The sequence below is a fragment of the Hemitrygon akajei genome, chromosome 7 (assembly GCF_048418815.1).
Source record: "Hemitrygon akajei chromosome 7, sHemAka1.3, whole genome shotgun sequence".
NCBI classification, from domain to species: domain Eukaryota; kingdom Metazoa; phylum Chordata; class Chondrichthyes; order Myliobatiformes; family Dasyatidae; genus Hemitrygon; species Hemitrygon akajei.
In genome coordinates this window covers 93,996,970-94,022,835 of record NC_133130.1, presented here as the reverse complement: position 1 = coordinate 94,022,835, position 25,866 = coordinate 93,996,970, and the positions used below count along the sequence as shown (strand labels likewise).

Below are 25,866 nucleotides of genomic sequence, written 5' to 3'. Positions count from 1 at the left end.
AATGTTCTATGGTTCTAAGTCTTAATGAGTTTGGCTTTAAGCTATCCATGATCACTCTGACCCTGACAAAAATTCAGAATCAGCAGCAAATCAGAATGATTATTAGTGTGTGTCAAACCCATTGTCAGATGCTGAATTATAAGAAATTGTGTCATTACTTCAAGAGCATTTTGAGACAACTTTGCCCATCTTGAATAGACGTGTGAAATTCCAAATTCTGAGCTAAATTCCATAGACTGTAGATATGGAAGAGACAAACTTGTGACTATGAGCAGTGTAGGGGAAATTATTGTAGCGAATAGGAAACAAAAAATGGAGGAACTCAGTGTGTCAAGCAGCATTTGTTCATGGATAGTCGACACTTTGGGTTGAAACCCTTCACCTGGATTGAGAGTAGAGGGGAGATGGGCAGTGTAAAGTGGTGAGCAGGAGGAGTGGGGCAAGGACTGGTATGTGATAGGTGAGGAGAAATTGGTTCACCGATGGAGTTGGGTGGTGGGTTGGGACAGATGGGTGGAATTAGCATCAGAGGCTGGGAGGTAATAAGTGAAAGTGACAAAAGGCCTGATAGAAGGTGAAGAGCAATCAAATGAGGGCAGTACAATGGGAAGATGTCAGTGGGTTGAATAATTAGGTGATGGGCAGATGGAGGGAAAAGAAACAGATAGGGGTGGGGTGGGATTTTTGAATCCAAAGCCTAAGTGTGCTCACTTTCCAAAAAGCATAACTAAAGAATTTAGAAATAAAATTTTTTCCAGCTATAATTAGGAAAAAAGTATTGAAATGTGAATTTAGGTAACTTTCAGGGAAGTGAGTTAAGTGGATAAAATGAATAAAAGAATACTTCAGAGTAGATGAAAAAGACAAACCAATCTTAGTCTCTAATACTTTTTTTAAAAAAAGAGTATTCCTTGAAAGATGCCTTTTCAGCAAAGTTACAGGGGTTCTACAATATCTCAGGTTGTTAACCTACCTGAGCTAGTCCTATCTGCCTGCCTTTGGCCCAGACCTTTCCTATCTATGTGCCTGCCAGTCATATGTCGTAATTGTACCACTTCCTCTGGCAGCCCCTTCCATATCCATCCACATTTGTGTGAAAAAAAATTCCCCCTCAGGCTGTATTTAAGTACTTCCCCTCTCAGCTTAAACTGATGCATTCTAGTTTTAGACTCCCCTAACCTGGGGAAAAGATCATCACCATTCAGTTGATCTATGTCCCTCATGATTGTATAAGGTCACCTCTAAACTCCTACACTCCAGGAAGGGATAAAACTATATTTTCTCTCCATATAATTAATGCCCTGCAGACCAGTAACATCCTTTTCTTCACCCTTTCTAACTTAATGACATCCTATGGCTAGGTGGCCAAAAGACATTTTAAATTAAAGATGATATACAAATGTGTTTTTCTTTTGATTGGTTATAGTTATTTTTTAAACTGCCTGGGTAACTGCCTGAATGCAAACAATTACATGGCAATATTCTGTCCACCTTACCACAAATACTGCCTTGGGTAAACTCCCAATCAAGGGGTGTAGTCATGCTGACCAATACCAGCTAAGGGAAATCTAAGCTGTTTCAGCAGAACCTTTTCCAAAGCAGAGCTTGGAAGCTAAGCTGCATGGTTCCAATTAACAGACCAGACCAATTTTTAGTGTCATGTTAGGAACTTGGCATCTGCTGACAGCACTTCCAGTTATTTTTGTATTAGTTTTTGTATAGGCATGTGTTGACTAATCTCATGTTAACACTGAATGCACTGAGCTGCAACATGTTATCACTATGAGTTCTTTGAATTCTAGGGTGTTGGAGCTGTGTGTACTGCGCAATCATTAGTGCTGTTATTTACTATTTTATACGAGACATGGAAGAGTTAAAACAGTGTAAAAGCCTGGATATCTATTCCCTTTACTATAAAGCTAGCAATTCGGCCTTGGAAAAAACAGACAAATGCTAAAGAAACGGCAGGGTTGCTGCCCAATACGCCACAAAACATGGAGAGGAACCCAAAAAAACTAGTTAATAGAAACATAGAAAATAGGTGCAGGAGTAGGCCATTCGGCCCTTCGAGCCTGCACTGCCATTCAGTATGATCATGGCTGATCATCCAACTCAAAACCCTGTACCTGCTTTCTCTCCATACCCCCGATCCCTTTAGCCACAAGGGCCATATCTAACTCCCTCTTAAATATAGCCAATGAACCGGCCTCAACTGTTTCCTGTGGCAGGGAATTCCACAGATTCACCACTCTCTGTGTGAAGAAGTTTTTCCTCATCTCAGTCCTAAAAGGCTTCCCCTTTATCCTTAAACTGTGACCCCTCGTTCTGGACTTCCCCAACATCGGAAACAATCTTCCTGCATCTAGCCTGTCCAATCCCTTTAGAATTTTATACGTTTCAATAAGATCCCCCCTCAATCTTCTAAATTCCAGTGAGTATAAGCCTAGTCAATCCAGTCTTTCTTCATATGAAAGTCCTGCCATCCCAGGAATCAATCTGGTGAACCTTCTTTGTACTCCCTCTATGGCAAGAATGTCTTTCCTCAGATTAGGGGACCAAAACTGCACACAATACTCTAGGTGCGGTCTCACCAAGGCCTTGTACGATTGCAGTAGAACCTCCCTGCTCCTGTACTCAAATCCTTTTGTTATGAATGCCAACATACCATTTGCCTTTTTCACCGCCTGCTGTACCTGCATGCCCACCTTCAATGAGTGGTGTACAATGACACCCAGGTCTCATTGCACCTCCCCTTTTCCTAATCTGCCACCATTCAGATAATAATCTGTTTTCCTGTTCTTGCCACCAAAGTGGATAACCTCACATTTATCCTCATTAAATTGTATCTGCGCCATGAATTTGCCCACTCACCTAACCTATCCAAGTCACCCTGCATCCTCTTAGCATCCTCCTCACAGCTAACACTGCCGCCCAGCTTTGTGTCATCCGCAAACTTGGAGATGCTGCATTTAATTCCTTCATCTAAATCATTAATATATATTGTAAACAACTGGGGTCCCAGCACTGAGCCTTGCGGTACCCCACTAGTCACTGCCTGCCATTCTGAAAAGGTCCCGTTTACTCTCAGTCTTTGCTTCCTGTCTGCCAACCAATTCTCTATCCACATCAATACCATACCCCCTGTACCGTGTGCTTTAAGTTTGCACACTAACTCCTGTGTGGGACCTTGTCAAAAGCCTTTTGAAAATCTAAATATACCACATCCACTGGATCCCTCCTATCCACTCTACTAGTTACATCTTCAAAAAAATTCTATAAAATTCGTCAGACATGATTTTCCTTTCACAAATCCATGCTGACTTTGTCCGATGATTTCACCTCTTTCCAAATGTGCTGTTATCACATCTTTGATAACCGACTCTAGCATTTTCCCCACCACCGATGTCAGACTCACTGGTCTATAATTCCCCGGTTTTTCTCTCCCTCCTTTTTTAAAAAGTGGGGTTACATTAGCCACCCTCCAATCCTCAGGAACTAATCCAGAATCTAAGGAGTTTTGAAAAATTATCACTAATGCATCCACTATTTCTTGGGCTACTTCCTTAAGCACTCTGGGATGCAGACCATCTGGCCCTGGGGATTTATCTGCCTTTAATCCCTTCAATTTACCTAACACCACTTCCCTACTAACATGTATTTCCCTCAGTTCCTCCATCTCACTAGACCCTTGGTCCCTTACTATTTCCGGAAGATTATTTATGTCCTCCTTAGTGAAGACAGAACCAAAGTAGTTATTCAATTGGTCTGCTATGTCTTTGTTTCCTATGATCAATTCACCTGTTTCTGACTGTAAGGGACCTACATTTGTCTTGACCAATCTTTTTCTTTTCACATATCTATAAAAGCTTTTACAGACAGTTTTTATGTTCCCTGCCAGCTTTCTCTCATAATCTTTTTTCCCTTTCCTAATTAAGCCCTTTGTCCTCCTCTGCTGGTCTCTGAATTTCTCCCAGTCCTCAGGTGTGCCGCTTTTTTTTGCTAATTTATATGTTTCTTCTTTGGACTTGATAATATCCCTAATTTCCCTTGTCAGCCACGGGTGCACTACCTTCCCTGGTTTAATCTTTTGCCAAACTGGGATGAACAATTGTTGTAGTTCATCCATGCGATCTTTAAATGCTTGCCATTGCATATCCACCGTCAACCCTTTAAGTATCATTTGCCAGTCTATCTTAGCTAATTCACGTCTCATACCTTCAAAGTTACCCTTCTTTAAGTTCAGAACCTTTGTTTCTGAATTAACTATGTCACTCTCCATCTTAATGAAGAATTCCACCATATTATGGTCACTCTTACCCAAGGGGCCTCGCACAACAAGATTGCTAACTAACCCTTCCTCATTGCTCATAAGAAGTGAGCAATGAGGAATAAGAAGCATATCAATAGCATTAGAAGTGAGTATGCTCCCTTTAATTCAAAAAAGATATAGCACATTCCCACTTTTTCTTATCCACACTATTCTTGCCACTTCCTCTCGATTCCTCTTTCTTCCATTCTTGCACAATTTTTTCCCGCTGCCTTCTACTTCCTCAAGCTGACCACCTGCACCACTTCCATCCCCACCTCAGTTTCTTGAAATTTAGATATCCCTTGTCTCTGAAGAAAAAGTTGTAATGTATTCATTAGTGTACAAAACAGATCAATATTATTTCACAAAGTACACTGCAGATACTGTAGTCAAATCAACACGTACAAACAGCTGGATGAACTCAGCAGGTCGGGCTGAGTTCATCCAGCTCATTTGTACGTGTCAATATTATTTCAGTTGGCCCATGTATACTTGAGACTGGACCAAACTAATTAAGCAATTTGAGTTCAAAATAAGAGTATTAAACAGAATAAGTGCCTCTCTCAATTATATTTAAATATTCCCCTTTTCTGAGATATCTTGTAATTGAAAAAGTTGATTGCTGAAATATCTTCCATTATCAGTACTCTGTCATCCAGTTATCAGATCTTCTGGTGTTGGCAAGTGATGCTAGGTGGGTGCACTGGAGCAGTAAATTTGACTGACTTCTGATCTGTCTGAGCAGGCTCACAACAGTACATAATGTGTTGCACATTGAATGTTTATTTTAAGAATCCACTATTTGTTCTCTGAAGATAGATTATTTTGTGTACATATGAGTAATAGCTAAACTACACTACCTAAAAAATGGCAAGCATGCATTTTCTTCCAACCACTCATTAAAGGCAGTGAGTATATTCCAAAACATACTTTAGTGAAATAATTTTTCATTTTTGCCAATTAAAATTTAAAAAAATATCTCTTTAGGATAATACATTGTTGTATTCCAATAATGATTTAGGAGTTGCTTTGTATAAAAGATGGTCTTCCAGCATGGTGTTTGTAGAAATGAAATATTAATTTGGGATTTAATTGTGTATCCCTGCTTGGACATAATCATAATCAAACATTTACATGATTCCAACTAACATTTATGATTTTTTTTGTTTCCAGAGACCCTTTCATCATTTTTTCTGGAGGACTGTCCTATGACACTGTAGGTAGAAGACCATGTTTGACAGTAATGCACGGGAAAAGTACTGCTGTACTTGAAATGGACTACCCAATCGTTGACTTTCTCACCCTTTGTGAAACACCATATCCGAGTGGTACGTTTTGTCTTGTAACCTGATTTGCATCAAATATGACAGTTGTGTTCTGCACTCACTGAAGTTCACATAAATATTATTCACAAGTACATTTGCTCTTCATTGGAAAAATTGCATTAGATGTTTACAAGTGGCAACTGACTTTCATTTGAGGCAAATTCTGGATGTAAGCTGTTCATGAAGAAAAGTAAAAAATATGTAGTTCTCTTATTTCTTTCATAACATCAGGATAACCCAGAGTTCTCTACAGCAGCAAGTACTGTCAAAGTATAGTCACTACATCTTGGGTTAATGTCTTTGAAGTTTAGCCCATGGCAGCTGCAATGGCACAGAGAAACATAAATCGATGATTTTGATACATCATAGTTGAGAGATAAAATATTGGCCAGATCAGAATAGAGAATCTCTTAATAGTGCAGTTTTGCATTAATAGAGTCATGCAGCACAGCAGGAAGCCTAGTAGTCCATTATTTCCATATTGAACATCAAGTACTGATCTGTAATACTGTTTTACAGTACATGGTCTTCTATGCTTTGGCAATTTAATAGCTTATCTACATTCTTCTTAAATATTGTGAATACTTGTTCGTTGCCTTGTGATGAAGACAAGGCAATGTGTTCTAGTATCCAATTCTTTCTCAGACCTCTTTCTATAAAGTTCTTTTCCAAATCTGTTGTAAACATCCTACCCTTAGTCTACGCTTTCTGGTCTCTGTTTTGGGGGCAGTCTACTTACATCAAAAGTCCCTCTTAAATTTTATATAGCTCTGTAAGAATCCCACCCCCACTTGTCTCTGCTCAAAGGAAAATAATTGCTTCTCATAACTGAAGCAATGTGTCTTGGTGAATCAACTCTACAGTGCAATCATGCAGTGAGGTGAGCAGAGACAACAGACAAAGTCTGTGTTTTTACATTTTATCTGAAAAATGGCACCTTAATCATGATCATTTTCTTCAATCCTCTGGAATGTGATTTGAACCCCTGACTCTGACTCAGTCATAAGAGATCTACATTCAAGCCATGACTAATATCTCTATTAAACCAGGTAGGTTTGCCTGACATTACTCATCCCAAAAGTAAACTTGTTTACTTCAGCTGGGTATGCATTTCATTTCAATCTCCATTTATGTTTTAATCTAAGTAAAAGAGAACATGAAAAAGTATTATTAAATTACCTGTAGCCATATAGTCACTGAATTAAGTTGGAAATATTGACCAGTGATGAATTTGAGAAGCCATTTGGTGTAAATTGACACTGGTGAAATTAGTTGGCTATTTTTGCTCAAACCAGTTTTCCTTTTGATAGCTGGATAGATTTTGTACCATATTGTGGATGTTACCATGACCAATGAGGACCTTAAGAGAATGGTAATCTCGCCATGGCCTCTCACCTTGACAATATGGGCCATCACCCCATTATATTACATGCACTGTTTCAATTTTCATCTGATATGAAAATTGCATTTGCCAGCAGTACCCTTGTTCAGAACTGTTATATATTTTTAAAAAGCATGTAGAATTTTAAATTGTCTTCAGCTTCAGCAGTCAATTATGTAATGTTTGTGTTTTAATGAAGCCCTTAAATAGGACTACTGAGCGTGAATCATTCACAAAGTTTGATCAGAAGTTGCTCTGGGGTCAAATGCAACATTAAATTTGAGAACAGTCCAATTCAGCCTCACAGTTGCTTGCCAAGGGGTTTCATTGGCTACTGAATTTCAGGTGGGCAGTCATGATTTTTAGAGAGAAGAGTGGGTGGTGGTGAGATTGAGCTGCCAATCATCATTTCAAGTCCAGAGTCCAACTGTTTACAAATAGTGTCAACTAGGGGGAGCAAAAGTAAGAGAAATAGGAGTAATCTGAGGATGTATCTTTGTGGGGACAACAGAGGTAACTGCAAAAATAGAAAAAAAAAGCCATGGCAATTATTTGACTCAGTGGAGAAACATCCCAGGATCGCGGCACCATATCAGAGGCTGCAGGCAAGTCAACAAAGGCAGAGAGGGATTGGTTACCAGTGTCACAGACCCTTCCAGTATCGCTTGATTTTGATAAGATCCTTTTGTTGTTTAGTACTGTAGCAGGAAAAACAGATTCAAGGATATAGTCAGAGTTTTATGAAAAATGAGTTTGAAGTATGAATGTCAAGAAGTTAAAAGACAAGATTACAGATGGGCCTTCAGTTTGCAATGAATGGAAGGATGATCCAAGAAGTTCCTGCTTGAAGAGAAAAGCACCAAAGGCAGATTTGAAGCTGCAGTGTATAGAACTGATACACCTGATCTGTGCTTGTCTGCAGCTGACTCTGCATGAGATGAGGAACTGCTGGGTGCTTGTTCTTGCAGAAACGTGGCTCCAGGAGAACATCCCTTACACCATTAATCTTTAGGCCATGGCACTCAGGGACTCGTGCTAATATTATTTTGTGACTATGCACTGTGTGTGACTATATGTACTGTGTTTTGCACCTTTGTCCTAGAGGAACGATGCTTCGTTTAGCTGTGTACATGTGTATGGTTGAATGACAATTAAGCTTGGAATTTCAACCTGAACTGGCTGGGGATGCTATTAACATCACCAGCTGGCATGATTGCAGGGAAAGGAAGTTGGTCATTAAAAATGGACAGACTTGCATTTACATTATGTAATTTCATAACTGTTTGAGGTCCCAAAATGCATTTTGCCAGAGCAGTAATTTTGCAATGAAGTCAATATTGTAATATGGGAAAGCAGCTAATTTATGTACAGCTTGGTTACATGAGCCGTAGTTTAATAACACTCAGATAATTCTGTGGTGGTACTGACTCAAGGATAAAAATTGGCCAGGGTGCCACTTAATCTCCTGTGAAAGTGCTTTATGATCTTCTTGTTGACTTGAGAGAGCAGCTAGTCTATCAGTTTAACATCTTATTAGAAAAATTGCACTTCTGACTGCTGCACTCCTTCGGTATTGTGATGTAAGCACTGAAGGAATATAGGATGTGTCTCATGACTGCAGTGTGCTTAGTGAGGACTTACAGGATGATGGAAGAGAAACTAAAGAAAGATGTGATAGAAGAGATTTGTAAGACAAGGTGAAATGTTCAGAGGAAGGGATGATGTTCGATAAGCAAAAGGACGGCCTGTGGCATTGAGAGCCACCCTGCCACCATGGTGGTCTTGGTGCAACGAAGTGTCAAAAGATACAACCAGGTAGGGAAGTTTCATCTTGAACTTGCAAAAAGTTGCACTAATCAGTCATCATTTATATAGTATTTTACTTAATACGGCCGGAGTTGTGTAAGAATTGGAAATTCCTTTCTTTATGAAATGAGTAGTGATTTTACAGGTGTAAAGAAAGGAAGCTGTTAAATAACTGCAGCACCATATCAGCGAATCAGGATTGTAGTTATATGTTCATTTTGTTAGAGTAAAAGTCAAATGGCTGCTGTCCATGAAATCTAACCAAAAGCAGGATTGACAGTTATTAAAGGATTCTGCCACTGCTAAAATAAAACTACATGAATCACGTTGTTGCTTTGAGCCAAGGAAAACACATGGATGATCTTAGAATTAGAAATGGAAGAGGTACAATCCTTGCTGGGAACCTCATTCCTACCTCTGGGTTATGCCTTACTTCAGGGAGCTGCATTAATTCTTGGACCCCTTTACATGCTTACCTAATGGTAAACTTAATTCTGCAGAAGCTGGAATTCCAGAGGATTACACACAAAATGCTGGAAAAACTTGGCAAGTCGGGCAGCATCTGTAGAGAGGAATAAATGATGTTTCGATCTGAGAACCTTCATCAGGACTGGCTAATCTAATCATCTAATGTTACAAGGACATTTACCTGCTGCTAATGTCGGGATTCTATTTTGCCTGTTTAATAATAATTAAAGGGATTCACACATTGATTAAAGCCCAAATTCTGGAAACTGTTTCAATCAAATTGTAAGTTTCTGATTAATTTGATGTGTTTTTCAATTTTACTGCAGATTTTCAGGATCCATATGCAGTTGTTGTCCTTCTGGAAAAAGACTTGGTAGTTGTAGATTTAGGACAAAATGGGTAAGATTCAACTTGGTGATGCTTTTCATTGTAATATCTCTGGTCCAAAGTATTGCAATTCAACTGTTTATATGGCAGTTTAATTTAAATAACAATATTTTTATAACTTGGGGCTGCATAAATTGATGAAATACAGCTAGTGATGTCGCATGTACAGCTGTTTTTTGAGCTGTGATTATTCTCCTGACACAGATGATAGGATAGAAAGGCACTTTTAGAAAGAGATGGGAGTAAAATGGGTTACAAATTATGGATATCGTTAGACAATGGCCAGGTTTAATCATACTTTTCACAAATTATAGAGACTGTACTGAAGATATTGTAAGTTTTATTTCAATAGTAACAATGGTAAATTACAGAAAAATTGATATACAAACTAAGGTTTTAAGGAACTTATAGTTAATGCCAGGTGGTGGGGTAGAGATGTGTTCCTACCAAAGGAGGTGTAAGGTGCTCCTTCCCTCCATTAGGCTGCAGGTCACCCTTGGGCAAAGTGTAGCACCTGCTTAGCCCCCCCTCCACCGATCAGAGTCACGTGAAGCCATAGGAGCAGGTGGCGGGTGGTCATCTGATCAGCTGGTACATATCTCAAGTCCTAGTTGTGCGATCACTGACGCCAGGCAGACAAGCTCTGAAGAATATTGATAATGGCTGGGGTCACCTGCCTTGTAAAGACACTTTCCAGAAGAAGGCAATGCCAAACCACTTCCCTAGAAAAAATTGCCAAGGACAATCATGGTGAACGAACGGTTAATGGGAATTTGATTGAAATTTCAAGATAGCGCGCTGAAATGATAGAAGTTATTTTCTCTGGGGTGCCTAGAACCGGGGAAGGCTAAATTTAGAAAACACTTTTATGTGCAGATAATGAAAATAAAATTTTTGCCTTGGCATAATTTGTTTCATATCATATTTCATTCAACAGTATGGATTAACTTTTCTGCCTTTTCTTCAGTTTAGATCTGCATAGTTTGAACTGATGACCAGTCTATTTAATAAGTGTTGATGCTCCTTGTAGGCCTCATTAAAAGTGTTACACATTGTTGGAGAAAGTATGTTGTTAAACTATTAATTAGTGGAAGGAAATGGAAAAACTCAGTCTGTGGACAAATCTCACGCAGTAGCACCCTTCTATCATAACTAGGTGTCGGCAGTGATCACGTTTTGCACAGTTCATTATTTGAAATGAACTTATCTGAAAAGTTTTATTAAAATTGATGGAGCTACGTTATGGGAGCAAAGTAATTTTAGCATTTCTTTTTACTGAAACACTTGCCACTGTTTCTTTTAAAATTGGTTAAGTGCCTGTTGATATTTTTGTCTTCCAGTTATCCTATATTTGAGAACCCTTACCCTTTGGATATACATGAATCGCCTGTCACCTGCTGCGAATATTTTGCTGACTGCCCTGTTGACTTAATTCCTGCACTTTATTCTGTAGGGGCAAAGCAGAAGCGGCAAGGATATAGTAAAAAGGTTTTAATTTTTTTTACAATTCAAAAAGTTTGTTCAGCCAAGGACTTGTGTTTTCAATCACTTTCACAGAAGTTTACATAACGTAACATATCATATTCTTGCTATTTAGAGTATGCTATATGTCACACCATTGCAAGAGTAATGTCATTTATTCTGTGCTCCTGCCAGTTTTGTAAAGAAACAACCTCTGAATTTCTAGTATTGCTTCAGCCTAATTCAGAGTTTATTTTTATTCAGACCTCTTCATATTTCAGTATGAAAGTATGGATTTACTGGTCTTTATTTTAGTGCTTTTGCATAGTATTTAAATTGTTACCGATACACACCAAGAAACTTTAAAGAAGAATCAATATCTTATTTTAATGCATTAATATAGTGACAGGCTCTATCACAGGCATGTTTTCTTTCTGCTTTCAACACCATACATTTCTGAATAAATGTACCATGTACCACATTACCAAATAACTGAATGACTTAGAACTGCAGTTGTCCACTGTTCTGTTCTAGTCTAAGCTACATTCAATATGATTAAGAGCTTGAGGACTATGTTCTTCCTCCCATGCTTTCTGCAGTGCTCTGTGCTTCCTACTTCAAGATAAAAGTGAAGTAGAAATATGAACCTTGAAGATTCTGCTTAGAATTATAGCTTTCTTATCCAATAGATCAGGGCTAGATGACTGCATAAGTTTTTGGTTAGTATACTATGTGAGAAGAGACTTTTTCAACATGAAATTATTGTGCTGCCTATGTTTATTTTCATTATATCTTCTAGGAATGGCCGATCAATGGAGGTAATTGGGGTTTGGGCACTCAGAGCTACCCAGAGATAATTATTACAGGGTAAGTAAACAAAATTCGGTCTCTTATCAGTCTTTACTTGGTTTGAAGCTTAAGTTTTGTTTCATATGATGTTTATTTATGTTTTTCAAAAAAAAACTTGCACTTGTGGGTGGTCTTTATAGATTTAAGAAATAGAAGTTGATGCAAATCTATTCAAGGAATTGTTTATATGCCTCTTCTAGCACCAGTAATCTTGTAGAGACATATAGTACAAAGGTAGCCTTGTTACTAATGGGTGAAAGAAAGCATGCTAGCTCAATGGTAGTGAGTTTATTGTGTAGTCAAGAACATTTACTGTTAATAATACAGGTTGAAGTATTTTAGTACTTTTTTGGTACATCTTTGGGACCTGACAGAGTGCTGGACCACAAAGTTGCCTGAGCATCCTCAACATAAATGTCTGCCCACCCTCTAGACTTGCCAGTTCACTCTGCCTTTCCTTTAATCGGCCTCCCACCACAAGCCTCCAGTCTGTGGATGATTGTCCTTCACAAACTAGTTCTCTGCATATTTTGTGTTTGGTTATTACCCCCAGATAAATTCTCTAAAAACTTTTTTTTAATTCTGTAACTAATTTTGCTGACACATAATGCTAATAAGACTGTCCTGGTGTCTTCTTTGCAAACTAATGGTTTCCAGTTACAAAATGTGTCAGATCACTGGAGTTGCTGGTTCAGAGCGTTTCAACTTGTATTTCCCAGAAATTACAAAGAAGCAGACCATTGTTAGACTGTATAATGAAAAATGAGCAAGATAAATCTAACAGTCCATTGGTGCATGAATTTTTATCTGACAGCAAACTTTGTAAGTTCAAAATAAGGGTAGATCTTCCAGATTTTGTTCAGAACTGATGGCATTTATACTCCTAATCACAGGTAAAATGTCAGTCTCAGTGTTTGAATGCATGTCTCAAAATAACAACTAAAGTTTGAGAAGTGATAAGGCAAGCAGTATCATTAATAATCATGGACAAATTTATTGACCAGTAAATCAAGAAGTTTTAAAAGAACATAGTATGGTGCAGATCCATTTTATACACCTGAGCGGTAACAGTTGAGAAAAAGCTGCTCAGATTCAGAAAGACAAATGCCATAGATGCAGTGAGATTTAAGAGACGGGCCTTGTTTTGTCGCTGTTGTCTTGTCGTTCTGTAAACATTATAGGCATCTTATGTTGACGCCAGAATCCATGGCGATGCTTGCAGCCTTCCCCCAGCACATCCTCAGGTATTAGTTGATAAACGCAAGTGACACATTTCACTGTATGTTTTGATATTCGTGATAAATAAGTTAATCTGAATTCCAAGCCTCGTAAGAACTGAAAAACACATAGACAAACAAGCAGAAATAGTGAATATGTATTATGGGGTGCAGGCCAAAGTTCACATGATAATCATTGAATTACAGCAGAAAGAAGTTGGATTAAAACCTGAAATAATCAACAATACCTGTGTGGGGGGGGGGGGGTGAGTTAGCTATAAATGGTTGAATTTATTATTGAGACCCAAAGCTTGCATCGTGCCCTGAAAGAAGATGGCATCATTGGAATAATACAGGAGGCAGAGTCAGAAATTATGGTATTAGTGAGATAGAGAATTAAAATGAAGATGATTGAAAGCTCAAGGCCGCCATTATTGACTGAATAGACATATTCTGCAAAAAGGTCACCCAACCTACATTTGATTTCCTTAATGTAAACAAGACCACATCATAAACACCAAATGTAGTGCATTAAATTGGAAGTACAAGTGAATCACTGCTTCACCTGGAAGGACAGTTTGGATTCATGGATGGCAGGAAGGGGACAGGTTAAGGGACATCATTGATACAACTAATATCAACATCAACTTGTATAATGGCACTCAAGTATGCCATCTCCAGGCCCGGATTATTTAAATCACAGGACTTAAAGGAACTCAGTGAAAATATTCTCGATGGCATTACAATTTTCAAAGTTCTCTTCAATAATAACTTCCTTAGTTAAACAAAATGTACATATCACTCAAAGAACTTGAGAGAGTGAGAGAAACTGGGTGAACCAGTTTACCTAACACTATTTCAAGAAATGCTATATAATTAAAGATAATGACTGAACAGTTGGACATTTCAACTGATCAATAGGAGCCAGAATTTCAAGTTGGTGCTTGAGTATTACATTGTTGATGGTGACATTGCTTGATATCACACCTATCAATTTTTTAAACTGTTGACTTGGTTTGCTAACCAGCCTGTTTTGTTGTTTCATGAAAAAAAGAATTTTTGGTGATCTGTTTCCCCTAAGTTTGGGTTATTTAAACAAGGTCCTTGTATTAAGCTTAAAAATAAAGGAAGGAAATTGTTGGAGTGCTAAGAAATGAAAGTGGTGCCATATCTGTACAGCATCTGAAGTGATCAAAGGTGGTATGTATGCCTGTATTAGGCCAATTAGCCTAACCTTAAAACAAAAGCAAATGACTGAATATGCGAGAAATTTGAATAATAACTGAAAAGAGTGGGAAAAGGATGTGATGGAGAGAAAAGAACAAAAATGGTTTGTGGTGGATTGGAAAACAGGAGAATTTAAATAACAAAACGAGGTTTCTGGAACAGGGTGTAAAAAGTGATATTTGCCACAATTTCTACTCCTAATCTTTTGTTTCTTTACTTGTACTGGAGGAAAGATTTAACAAGTTCATGGCATTTTTCCAGTTCTGAAGGGATATCATTCTGTAACCTGTTCTCCCTTTTCTTTTTCCCCCTTTCTGCATCTTAGACTTTGGGAATCTCATTTTTTGCCAAGTTTATGGATTGATAGTATGGTGACTGATGGAAGTGGGATTAAAAATTCAAAGGAAGTGTATGGCAGATTTTTTTGATAAATTCGGTGCTAACTTGACAAGCAAAGTACCTGATGATGGTTGAATTTGTGATAATTGAATGTATTTGATGCAGAGGGAGAAGCATAACCTTATCTCGAATAAGGGACAAGGTCTGTCATAGCTTCCTCCTTGTCCCAAAATTATTTCCAACCAATTATGATAACCCTTAGATTAGGGCAATAATTTTTGAGCAAATTAACAAATACAAGCCTTTGTCTATACCATTGAAGAGTTGAGTCTTCGATTATTATTCCTCTTTTGGCTCTTTTCATACTCCCAGCAATCTCTAGCATTGATTCCCTGACATGTTCAGTTTTGGTTTAGTCTCCTCCATTTGTACAGTAATATATATGTACATACCATATATTCATTTCCATAGATGCTGCCTAACCTGCTGAGTTCCTCCAGCATTTTGTCTTTGTTGCTATGTACATAATATTTTATAACGAATATTGATGACAACAACCTAAAATCCTTGACATTGAGTATTGTGGAAGCACTGTCAGACCTTGCCATGGACGTACTGTCTTGTGAGAGTAACTGAAAAAGAGCAACACATGTCAGTCACTTTCACATTTTAAGAACAAATTAAAACAAGAAAACACCCGAACAGAACAGATAGCATGAAAGGTGCCCAGGGAGGCTGTGGATAGGAGCTTTTCAGAAGTGATAAGGTATGGGAACAGTGGCTTGATGCCAGTGGCAAAAGGCCAAAAGGAGGTATCCTAAGAAGAGGAGGAGTGTTTGAAGTGTGAGACAGGGTCAGCGGTGAGGGATTCAAAAACAGTAGGTACAGAGGTGATGGAAAAGGGGCTTAGCGTCATGGCAGGCAGAGAACTCATTGAGCTGCACATACAAGTACAAAGATGAGGCCTCTACTAAGGATAGACTGTTCTGCCTCAGGGAAGCCAGAGGGTATGGTTAAAATTTGGCAGACATTAAAGCTGGGGTCAGTCTTAGAGGAGGGCATTGGGTTTTCAACTATCCACTACTCTCCACGGGTGCTGTCTGACCTGAGTTTCTCCAGTTCTCTGTGCATTGTAACAGATAACATGACCAGTTTGATATTAAATTCTACTTCTTGAAGACTCGTTTTGAATGAGGTTATTTTGTTTTGGATTCAAAGCTATAATTTTTTACATTTGTACAGAAACCTAGAGAGGTAGGTGTCTACAATAAAAAAAAATTGACAGGATTTTACTGTGAATTTTAATATGCAAGGGAAGTATACCTTTCTGCCTTCTGTTTGGTTGAAAATCTTGAAAGTGCAAATGATACTAAATCTTACATCTCTTCCCACTGCCCCTTTGTCATTTAGGCATGCAGATGGATCACTGAAGTTCTGGGATGCTTCAGCCAGTAAGTTGAGGAATTTTCATTATCATGCATCTAATGCTGCTCGGACTGCAACTTTTGTCCGATTATAAACATCATGGTTTGAAGATGATGTTGCTTTCCAAAGTTAATGGCATTGTATTGTTTCATTTGGGCAAGTTAGTGTTACCTTCTGCTGAATCAAATTGTGCCAATTACCGATAGGTTAGAAATTTTCCAGCAAGCAGTTGAATTATACAAGAAGCTCTTGGGTTGCAATAAAATTTATTTTAATAGTTTTCATGGTAATTGAGATTTCTAATGTTCTCAAGGCTTAAAATAAGCAAGTTATTAATGAGGCAAAGTAGTGCAGCAGGTTCAATCCTGACCTCTGGTGCCGTCTGTGAATTTGAGCATTCTGCCTGTGGCTCGCTAGGTCTCTGCTCAGTGTTTCAGTTTTGTATCACATCCCAAAGAAAAGCAGGTTAACTGGTGACTGTAAATTAGAACTGGTATCAATGAGATAGGAGAATCAGAATGGAGTTGATGGGTATGTAAGAGAATAGGTTATAGGGAAGTAATCATAAACATAGAGATTCTGCATCAACTGGAAATCCAGAGCAACACCCACAAAATGCAGGAAGACTCCTGGAGGAATAGGTGACAATGGGGCAATGACAAATGTAGAGCTGGTCTGAGAAGTGGCAGATGGAGTACAGCCCAGAAAAACATGCAGTGATTCACTTTGAAGGATTGGATTTGAAGGCAGAATACAGGATTAATTGTAGGATTCTTAACAGTGTGGAGGAACAGAGGAATCTTTGGGTCCACGTCCACAGATCCCTTAAAGTTGCCATGCAAGTCACTAGGGATGTTAAGACATGGTGTGTTACCCTTAGTCAGGGAATTAAGTTCAAGAGCAGAATTCTGATAGCAGAGGACCCTTTTCTTCTCATCTGTCGATCACCTTTTTAAGGTGCACGCCCCATTTCCCTTTCTTTCCCTAGTCCACTGTCCTCTCCTGTCAGATTCCTTCTTGTTCAGCCTTTTACCTCCATTTATCACCTCTCAGCTTTTGACTACTTCTACCCCTCCCACCCACCTTCCCTCACCTGGTTTCATATATCACCAACCAGCTTGTACTCCTTCCCTTCCTGCCACTTTATTATGGCCTCTTCTCCCTTTCCAGTCCTGATGAAGGTTCTCGCCCAAAGCATCACCTGTTTATTCATTTCCTTATATGCTGCCTGGCCTTCTGGAACTCCTGCAGTATTTTGTGTGCCTTGTTAGAGAACATAGACCACAGCTTACTGAATTCCTCCAACATAGGGTGCCATGGCAGCATAGCAGTTAGTGCAACACTACTGTAGCTCAGGACATCAGACTTCAGAGTTCAATCCCAGCGTTCTCTGTAAGGAATGCACACAAAATGCTGGAGGAACTCAGCGGGCCAGGCAGCATCCATGGAAAAAAAGTACAGTTGGTGTTTTGGGCTGAGACCTTTCCTTCCATTCCATTGAGGTCTGTGTGTTCTCTGTAAGGTGTTTATACGTCCTCCCCATGAAATGTGTGGGTTTCTTTTGAGTGCTCCCGTTTCCTCCCATAGTCTAAAGTTGTACTGGTAGTATGTTAATTCGTCATTATAAATTGTCCCGTGATTCATTTAGGGTTAAATCAGGGGTTGCTGATGGTGCAGCTCAAAGGGCCGGAAGAACTGTATCCTCTAAATTAAATTAAAAGCTAAACAGAGAGGAGTACAGCTCAGGAACAGGCCTTTCAGCACACACTATTGTACTGAACCAAATAAATTAGTAATCAAATGACCAACTAAACTAATCCCTTATGCCTATACAAAGTCCCTATCCCTCCATTTTCCCCTCACATTAATGTGCCTATCTAAACATCTCTGAAAAGTCCCTAATATATCTGCCTCTACCCACATTCCAGGCACCCACCACCCTGTATATTTAAAAAAACTTGTCCCTACTTCTCCTTTAAAGTTGCCCCCTCAGCTTAAGTGCATGCCCTTTCGTATTAGACATTTCAATCCTGGAAAACGTGGTCTGTCTACTCTATCTATGCCTCTCATAATCTTATCAACCTCAATCAGGGCTGAAATGGGTAACACAAGAGGACACAGTTTTAAGGTGCTTGGAAGTAGGTAGAGAGGAAATGTCAGTAGTAAGTTTTTTTTTAATGCAGAGAGTGGTGAGTGCGTGGAGTGCATATCCCATGCATCCTAATCTTCTGGATGAGCCTCCCATGCGGAATCTTGTCAGATGTCTTATTGAAATCCATGTAGACAGTATCCACAGCTCTACCTTTATCAATTACCTTCATCACCTCATCATAAAAATTCAAATTAGTAAGATACGACTTGACCCGCACAAAGTCATGTTGGATCTCCTTATTAGTCCAAGGGTCTCCAAATGCTCATAAATCTTATCCCTAAAAATTCTGTCTAGTAACTTCCCTGAGAAACACTGGTCTATAGTTTCCAGGATTATCCCTGGTTCCCGTCTTGAATAATAAAACAACATTAGCTACTCGCCTCTCCTCTGGGATCTTGCCTGTGGGTAGAGAGGACTTAAAGACATTAGTCAAGGTCCCAGCAATCTCTTCTCTTGCCTCTCTCAGTAACCTGGGGTACAGTCCATCAAGCCCTGGGAACTTATCCACCTGAATGTCTTTAAGGGGCCCAACACAACCTCCTCCTTTACTTCGAAATGCCCCAGCATATTAATACTCTTGGCACTGACCTCTATCCTCCACGTCCTTCTGAATAAATGCTGGTTGAAAGTACTCATCAAGGACCTCACCCACATCCTTCACATTCAACACTGTGCCAGAGTGGTCCCACCCTCTCTCTCATTATCCTCTTGCTTCAGATGAATGTAAAGATTGCCTTGGGATTCTCTTTAATCCTATTTGCCAAGGACTTTTCATGGTTCCCCCTCCAATTACCTTTTGAGTTCTTTTCTGGCTTCTTTCTAATCCTCGAGAGCTCTGTTTGAATGTCATTTCCTAAGCTTTACATACTTTTCCTTTTGCTTCCTGCTAAATTCATCACCTCCCTCAAGATCTGTGGTTCCCTTACCTTGCTATCATTGTCCTTCTTTCTGACTGGATCATACCTGTCCTGTATTCTATCCAGTTGGTCTTTAAACACCCTCCACATGTTGGATGTGCACCTTACTAAAAACAGCTGTTCCCAATTTTACTCTCCCTACTTCACACCTAATGCTCTCATAATTTCCTCTACTTTAGTTTAACACTCTCCCACAAATTCTATACTTATCTATAACAATCTTAAAACTTAATGAGTTAAGTTTTAACTCATTCACTAATTTGTCACCCACTGAAAGGTCGGACACCTGGCTAGGCTCATTACCTAACAGCAGATTCAGTACAGCACCTCTTGTTAGACTATCTACATATTGATTTAAGAAATCCTCCAGGATGCACTTAACATATTCTGCCCCATCAAAATCTAAGATGGTCCCAGTTTACAGTGCCTATTAAAAGTATTCACCCCTCTTTCCCCCCCCCCCCATCCAGAAGTTTTCATGTTTTATTTCTTTACAACATTGAATCACAGTGGATTTAATTTGGCTTTTTTGACACTGATCAACAGAAAAAGACACTTTCATGTCAAAGTGAAAACTGATCTCTACAAAGTGATCTAAATTTAGCACAAAATAATTGCATTAATATTCACCCCCCACCTTTAATATGACACACAAGATCATCACTGGTGCAGCCAATTCATTTTAGAAGTCGTATCATTAGTTAAATAGTGATCACCTGTGTGAAGTCAAGGTGTTTCAATTGATTGTAGTAAAAATAGACCAGTTATCTGGAAGGTCCAACTGCTGGTGAGTCAGTATCCTGGCAAAAAAACTACACCATGATGACAAAAGAACACACCAAGCAACACCACATAAAGGTTATTGAAAAGCACAAGTCAGAAAATGGATACAAGAAAATTTCCAAGTCACTGAATATCCCTAGGGAAACGGTTAAGTCAGTCATGAGGAAATTAAAAGAAAATGGCACAGCTATAAATTTGCCTAGAGCAGGTCATCTTCAAAAAACTGAGTGACTGTGCAAGAAGGGGGACTAGTGAGGGAGGCCACCAAGAGATCTATGACAATTCTGGAGGAATTACAAACTTCAGTGGCTGAAATGGGAGACTGTGCATACAACTGTTGCCCAGGTGCTTCACCAGTCTCAGCTTTATGGGAAAGTGGCAAACAGAAAGCCAATGTTGGGGGGAAAAAAAGCTCACATTAAATCTCAGCTAGAGTTTGCCAGCAGGCATGTGGGAGACTGAAGTCAGCTAGAAGAAGGTTCTATGGTCTGATGAAGCCATAATTGAGCTTTTTTGGCCATCAGACTAAATGCTATGTTTGTTGCTAAGCCAAACGCCACACGTCATCAAAAACACACTATCACTACTGTGAAGCATGGTGGTGGCTTCTCTGCAGCAGGCCCTGGAAGGCTTGTGAATGTAGATGGTAAAATGAATGTAGCAAAATACAGGGAAATCCTGGAGGAGAACTTGATGCAGTCTGCAAGAGAACTGGATAAGATTTGATTTCCAGCAAGACAATAATGCCAAAGCTACACTGGAATGGTTTAAAAACAACAAAGTTAATGTCCTGGAGTGGCCAAGTCAAAGGCCAGATCTCAATCCAAGAGAATTTGTGGCTGGACTTGAAAAGGGCTGTTCACTCACGATCCCCATGCAATCTGACAGAGCTTGAGCAGTTTTGTAAAGAAGAATGGGGAAAAATTGCAGTGTCCAGATGTGCAAAGCTGATAGAGACCTATCCATACAGACTCAAGGCTGTAATTGTTGCCAAAGGTGCATGTACTAAATACTGACTTGAAGAGGGTGAGAAAATTATGCAATTAATTATCTTGTGTTTAATAATTGTAACAAATTTAGATCAATTTGTAGAAATCTGTTTTCACTTTGCCACAAGAGCCTTTCCTGGTGACCAAGGCCAAAAAAGCCATATTAAACACACTATGTTCTGTATTACAATTCCATCAGAGTGACTGTACTCTTCCTGTTTTTGAGTTCTATCCTTATGTCCCCTCTGAGTACAGCTGTAGTAGCAGCTATGGGGGAGTAAATGGGGAGGGGTAGGGTCAATGGTATGCTGAAAGAGCCAGCACAACTTCTTAGGCCAACTGGCCATATATCTTGTAAGAAATATCAAATTCAATAATAGTGGGTGATTATAGTTCATCATTGAATTGTTTATTGTGTTTCTCAATATCTTCATTAAAACTTTAACTCGGAGGTATTAGTCCACCTCCAAAGCTTGAACTTTGACAGGTTAATTGGACCTCGATAACTGCCCAACACTTTAAATGACATACTTATAATGTGTCAAGTGCATACAGGCAACAGATTGTCTCAATGTTGTGAAATTCTGTTTTGGCCAGCACAGACATGGCAAGCTGAAGGGCTGCTTCCTGTGCTGTATCATGCTTCACTTATGCATCCTATCCAATTTAAAACTCAAGGAAAAGAACAATTAAATCTACTTCATTGCCGGAGGAACTCTGTAAGCTAGGCAGCATCGATGCTGCCTGGCCTGCTGAGTATTTCCAGCATTTTGTGTGTGTTGCTTGGGTTTCCAGCATCTGCAGATTTTCTCTTGTTTGTAAAGGAGCATGAGACTGTTAGTTAAGGTTCCCTTGGACTTATAGGCTTTGGTTTAAATATTCTTGGTTTTTAAGCTTCAAATTTTTTAACTTTCAACCAACTTTAGACAAAGGTGTAGTTTTGAGCTCTTTGGCAAATGATGTAAGATATTGGATGATCACATGATATACAACAGGGTAGTGGCTATCGGATGTTTGTTTCTGAAAGAATAATTTCTTTTTTATATAACTAGTTTATGGAAAGGAATTTAATTTGATTACTTAGGTTTTCCCTTTGTTTTCTGGCAGTGTGCATGAATTGGTTCAATTTATGTAAGTTATTGGTTAATTTGTCACTTTATCATCTTTTGCTTCAGTTAGTTTCTGCTATGGAGGAAGCTTATCTCACAGGATATTACAAAACTTTTTGGATTAGAAGGCATCAAACATTATCATACCCAAGAGTGGGGCATGGCAAATGTATTTGACCTCCTTTGGGCTGCTGTTTGGTTCTTTGGTATAATGCAACTAGAAATTAGTGATATTACCTGCTTATATTACAGTCTGTCAAAGATAAAATGGTCAATATTTACCGTAGATGTCGGATTATAAGCCGCTACTTTTTTCCCATGCTTTGAACAGCATTGAACATAGCGGCTTATAATAAGGTGCGGCTAATAGAAAGTTTTTTCCCATGCCGCCAAAACATTTTGCCTCGTAACAGTAGACCAATAAAATTGATGAGTAGTTCACAGAGGTCCAATGAAATTGTACGATAAATCAAGCGCACTTCACAAATTATTGTAAATCAGCCATTTGTACTCACCCTCATCAACATGGAAAACACTCGAAGAAAAGCATATGATGCAGCTTTTAAGTTAAAGGCAATCAATCTGGCGGTTGAACAAGGAAATCGAGCTGCTGCGCGTAATCTTGGCATACATGAATCGATGGTGAGACGGTGGAGATTTAATTTGGGACTGCCGCTTCAGGTCAGGAATGGCTCACGTGATATTAGACAGCAGTACAAGGGAGGGAGGGAGCGAAACTGAGGATTCCGCTGCACAAAAACAGTAAAACTCGTGTGTGAATGGTATCGGGCCAATAAGGACACAAGTGTCCGATGTTACCAAATACCGGTAGGTATAACAAAGTTTAGCCTTACCAAATATGTGTAGCGAGGGTTTGGTTTGGGGGAAAAAGGAGTATAAATAAGAGCAGAATGTAAGGGGAAGGCAAAACGCGTTCTGCAATAAAGCCACGCTGCACTGTAATCCGGTGTTGGTTGTCTCTCTTCCAAAACGAACACAGGGCAGAATTTGAAGCCCAACACGTGTAATATCTTTCTGTGTAAATATCTCATATTACAAGCGGCCGAAAATTCGGTGCGCCGAAAATCCGGTCCGCCGGAAATCCAGTGCACCGAAAATCCGGTCCGCCGGAAATCCAGTGCGCCGAAAATCCGTTCCGCCTGAAATTCGGTGCGGCCTAAAATCCGAAGCGGCCTGTATAATAAAAAAAATGATTTTATTTCTAAAATTAGAGCCAGCGGCTTTTAATCAGGTGCGCTCTGTAGTCCGGAATCTACGGTAATCAGTTTATTTTTAATTTGGGACAAACTTATCTAGCTTTGATTCAATTTCCATATTCTCCACGTTTTTCTTATTTGCTAGTAACGTTACAAGTTTTGTACAAGATGAAGACATCCAAAGTATTTGAAAAATCTCGAAATAAGGAGGACAAACCATACACAGATATAGTGGATGAAGATCCGTATGCCATTCAGATAATCTCATGGTGTCCTGAAAGCAGAATGCTGTGTGTGGCGGGAGTATCAGCACATGTCATTGTTTACAAGTTCAGCAAACAAGAAGTGACAACAGATATTATCCAGGTGTGTCATTAGTTATTATACTTGCACATATGCAATGATATTAGTTAATATTTATAATGAGCATGTGAATATAATTTGCCATACTCTTAATAGTGAAGTTTTGAAATGTATCATTAAGTTATATACCACAGCCTTTTTGATCAGCTTTTTGAAGGAGCTCTCCAATTAGTCCCACACTCTCCCCATCTATACTATTTCCCTGGCAAATACTTAACCAACTAATCTTTGAGAATTCATATTGTATATACAATACTACCCTTGCCCATTGAGACAGTACATTCTAGATCATGTCTGCCTAATGAAAGATCTCCTCATATCTTCCCTGTTTTGTTGCCTGTTATCATGCCAATGTGTCCTCTAGTTACTGACCTTCCTGTCAAGAAATATGTCTGCTTATTTACTCCATCAAAACTCTAATTTTGGAAATTTCCAAAGAACATTGAAAATTATACCAAGTAATAACAGGCTATCAAAAAGAGTAGAGAACATTGAAATATAGTTACCTCAAAGATTTTATGGGACTGGAAACTGATAATTTTCTATCAGTCTTTGATCAGCTCTTACAAATTTAAGATTTTAGACATTCAAGTTTGTTGAATTTAGGCTCTGAAATTGTGACCACCAGGGTTGATGCTGTGGCATTGTCCTTCATGAACCCATTTAAAAGCTCATATTTCACCCTCTTTATTCTAGTCTGATAATGTCAACAAACATTCACTTACTGAAATTTGCTTAAACCAAAGTCAGATGCCAAAATCTTAATTGAATAGATTACTGCTGAGACAAGGCCCTTACCTCCTTTTCCTGTGTTTTCTACTGTAGATGCTTGAAATCCGATTACATTATGAAATTAATGATCTTGAGTCACCGGAGACTGATCAAACACCATCAGTGGGAATTTCATGTCAGGGGTCAAATTCCCAGACTACAAACTCTCAGTCTCACCCTTCCACAAGCAGCACCTCATCAGATGGCCTCCGCGATAATGTGCCCTGTCTAAAGTGAGTATTGACCAAACATTAGTCAACTTTATTCTTTAGTATCATTTTTATAAAAGGAGTGCTGAATATATATTGACCTGCAAAACTTCATTAATATCAGTTAATACCGTCTGGGAAGTACTATCGAAGTGGTCTCTGTCTCTCTACTTATCACTGCCTTAGTAAAGCAACCAGTTTATTCAAAGACCCCCCTCCCACCCCAGACGTTCTCTCATCTCCCCTCTTCATTTGAGCAGAAGGTAGATAAATCTGGCATGCACATATCATCAGGCTCAAGAATGGCTTCTACCCTGCGGTTATAAAACTGTTAAATAGTTCCCTGATACAATAAATTGGACTTTTTACCCACAATCTACCTCATTATTGTCTTGTACCTTATTGTTTATCTGCACTGCCCTTTCTCTATAGCTGTTACACTTTATTCTGCCTTTCTTTGGTTTTTGCACTGTGTAATGGTCTAATCTGTATAAACAGTATGCAAGGCAAACTTTTCACTATATCCTGATATATGTGACAATAATAATGAACTAATTCTTTGGTGTAGTAGAGTGATAGTAAAAAAAAAAAGAGGAATGAGACTATGAGAGTGGCCCTGACAAAGTACTGAAATCTTGTGTAGACCAACTGGCACAAGAGTTCAAGGACATCTTCAATCTCTTTCTCCTCCAGTCGGAAGTTCCCACCTGCTTCAAAAGGTCATCAATCATACTAGTGTCCAAGAAGAGCAAGGTGAGCGGTCTCAGCGAATATCACCAGTAGCACTAGATCTACTGTGATAAATTGCTTTGAGAGTTCAGTCATTGCTAGAATACCTCCTGCCTGAGACAGTACTTGAACCAGCTGCAATTTTCCCAGTACCACAAGAAGTCTATATTGGATGCAATTTCCCCAGCTCTCCATGGGCTGTGGACTATCTGGACAGCAGCAAGCCTATGTTGGGTCACTTTTTACCAATTGCAGCTCAGTATTCAACATTATCAGTACTAATCAACAAGCTTCAAAACCTGGGCCTCTTACCTCCCTATTTAATCAAGAGAAAACAACCAGTGTGGATTGGTGGCAACATTTCTTCCTCATTAGCAATCAACACAGGTGTGCCTCAAGAATGTATGCTTAACCACTACTCTACTCCCTTGAT

The 25,866-nt window shown here is 39.1% G+C and overlaps 1 protein-coding gene across 6 annotated transcripts in view; it reads left to right on the top strand.

Annotated features, from left to right (window-relative positions):
• The window catches only part of stxbp5a (syntaxin binding protein 5a (tomosyn)), a 220,186-nt gene that overhangs the window by 100,019 nt on the left and 94,301 nt on the right, over positions 1-25,866 (top strand). For all 6 annotated transcript variants that reach the window (XM_073051464.1, XM_073051461.1, XM_073051467.1 and 3 more), the window contains exons 10-16: positions 5,483-5,637; positions 9,616-9,688; positions 11,017-11,164; positions 11,937-12,004; positions 16,180-16,220; positions 23,507-23,727; positions 24,550-24,728. In XM_073051464.1, coding sequence (XP_072907565.1) covers positions 5,483-5,637; positions 9,616-9,688; positions 11,017-11,164; positions 11,937-12,004; positions 16,180-16,220; positions 23,507-23,727; positions 24,550-24,728 — 885 coding nt within the window. The remainder of the gene's footprint in view (positions 1-5,482; positions 5,638-9,615; positions 9,689-11,016; positions 11,165-11,936; positions 12,005-16,179; positions 16,221-23,506; positions 23,728-24,549; positions 24,729-25,866) is intronic.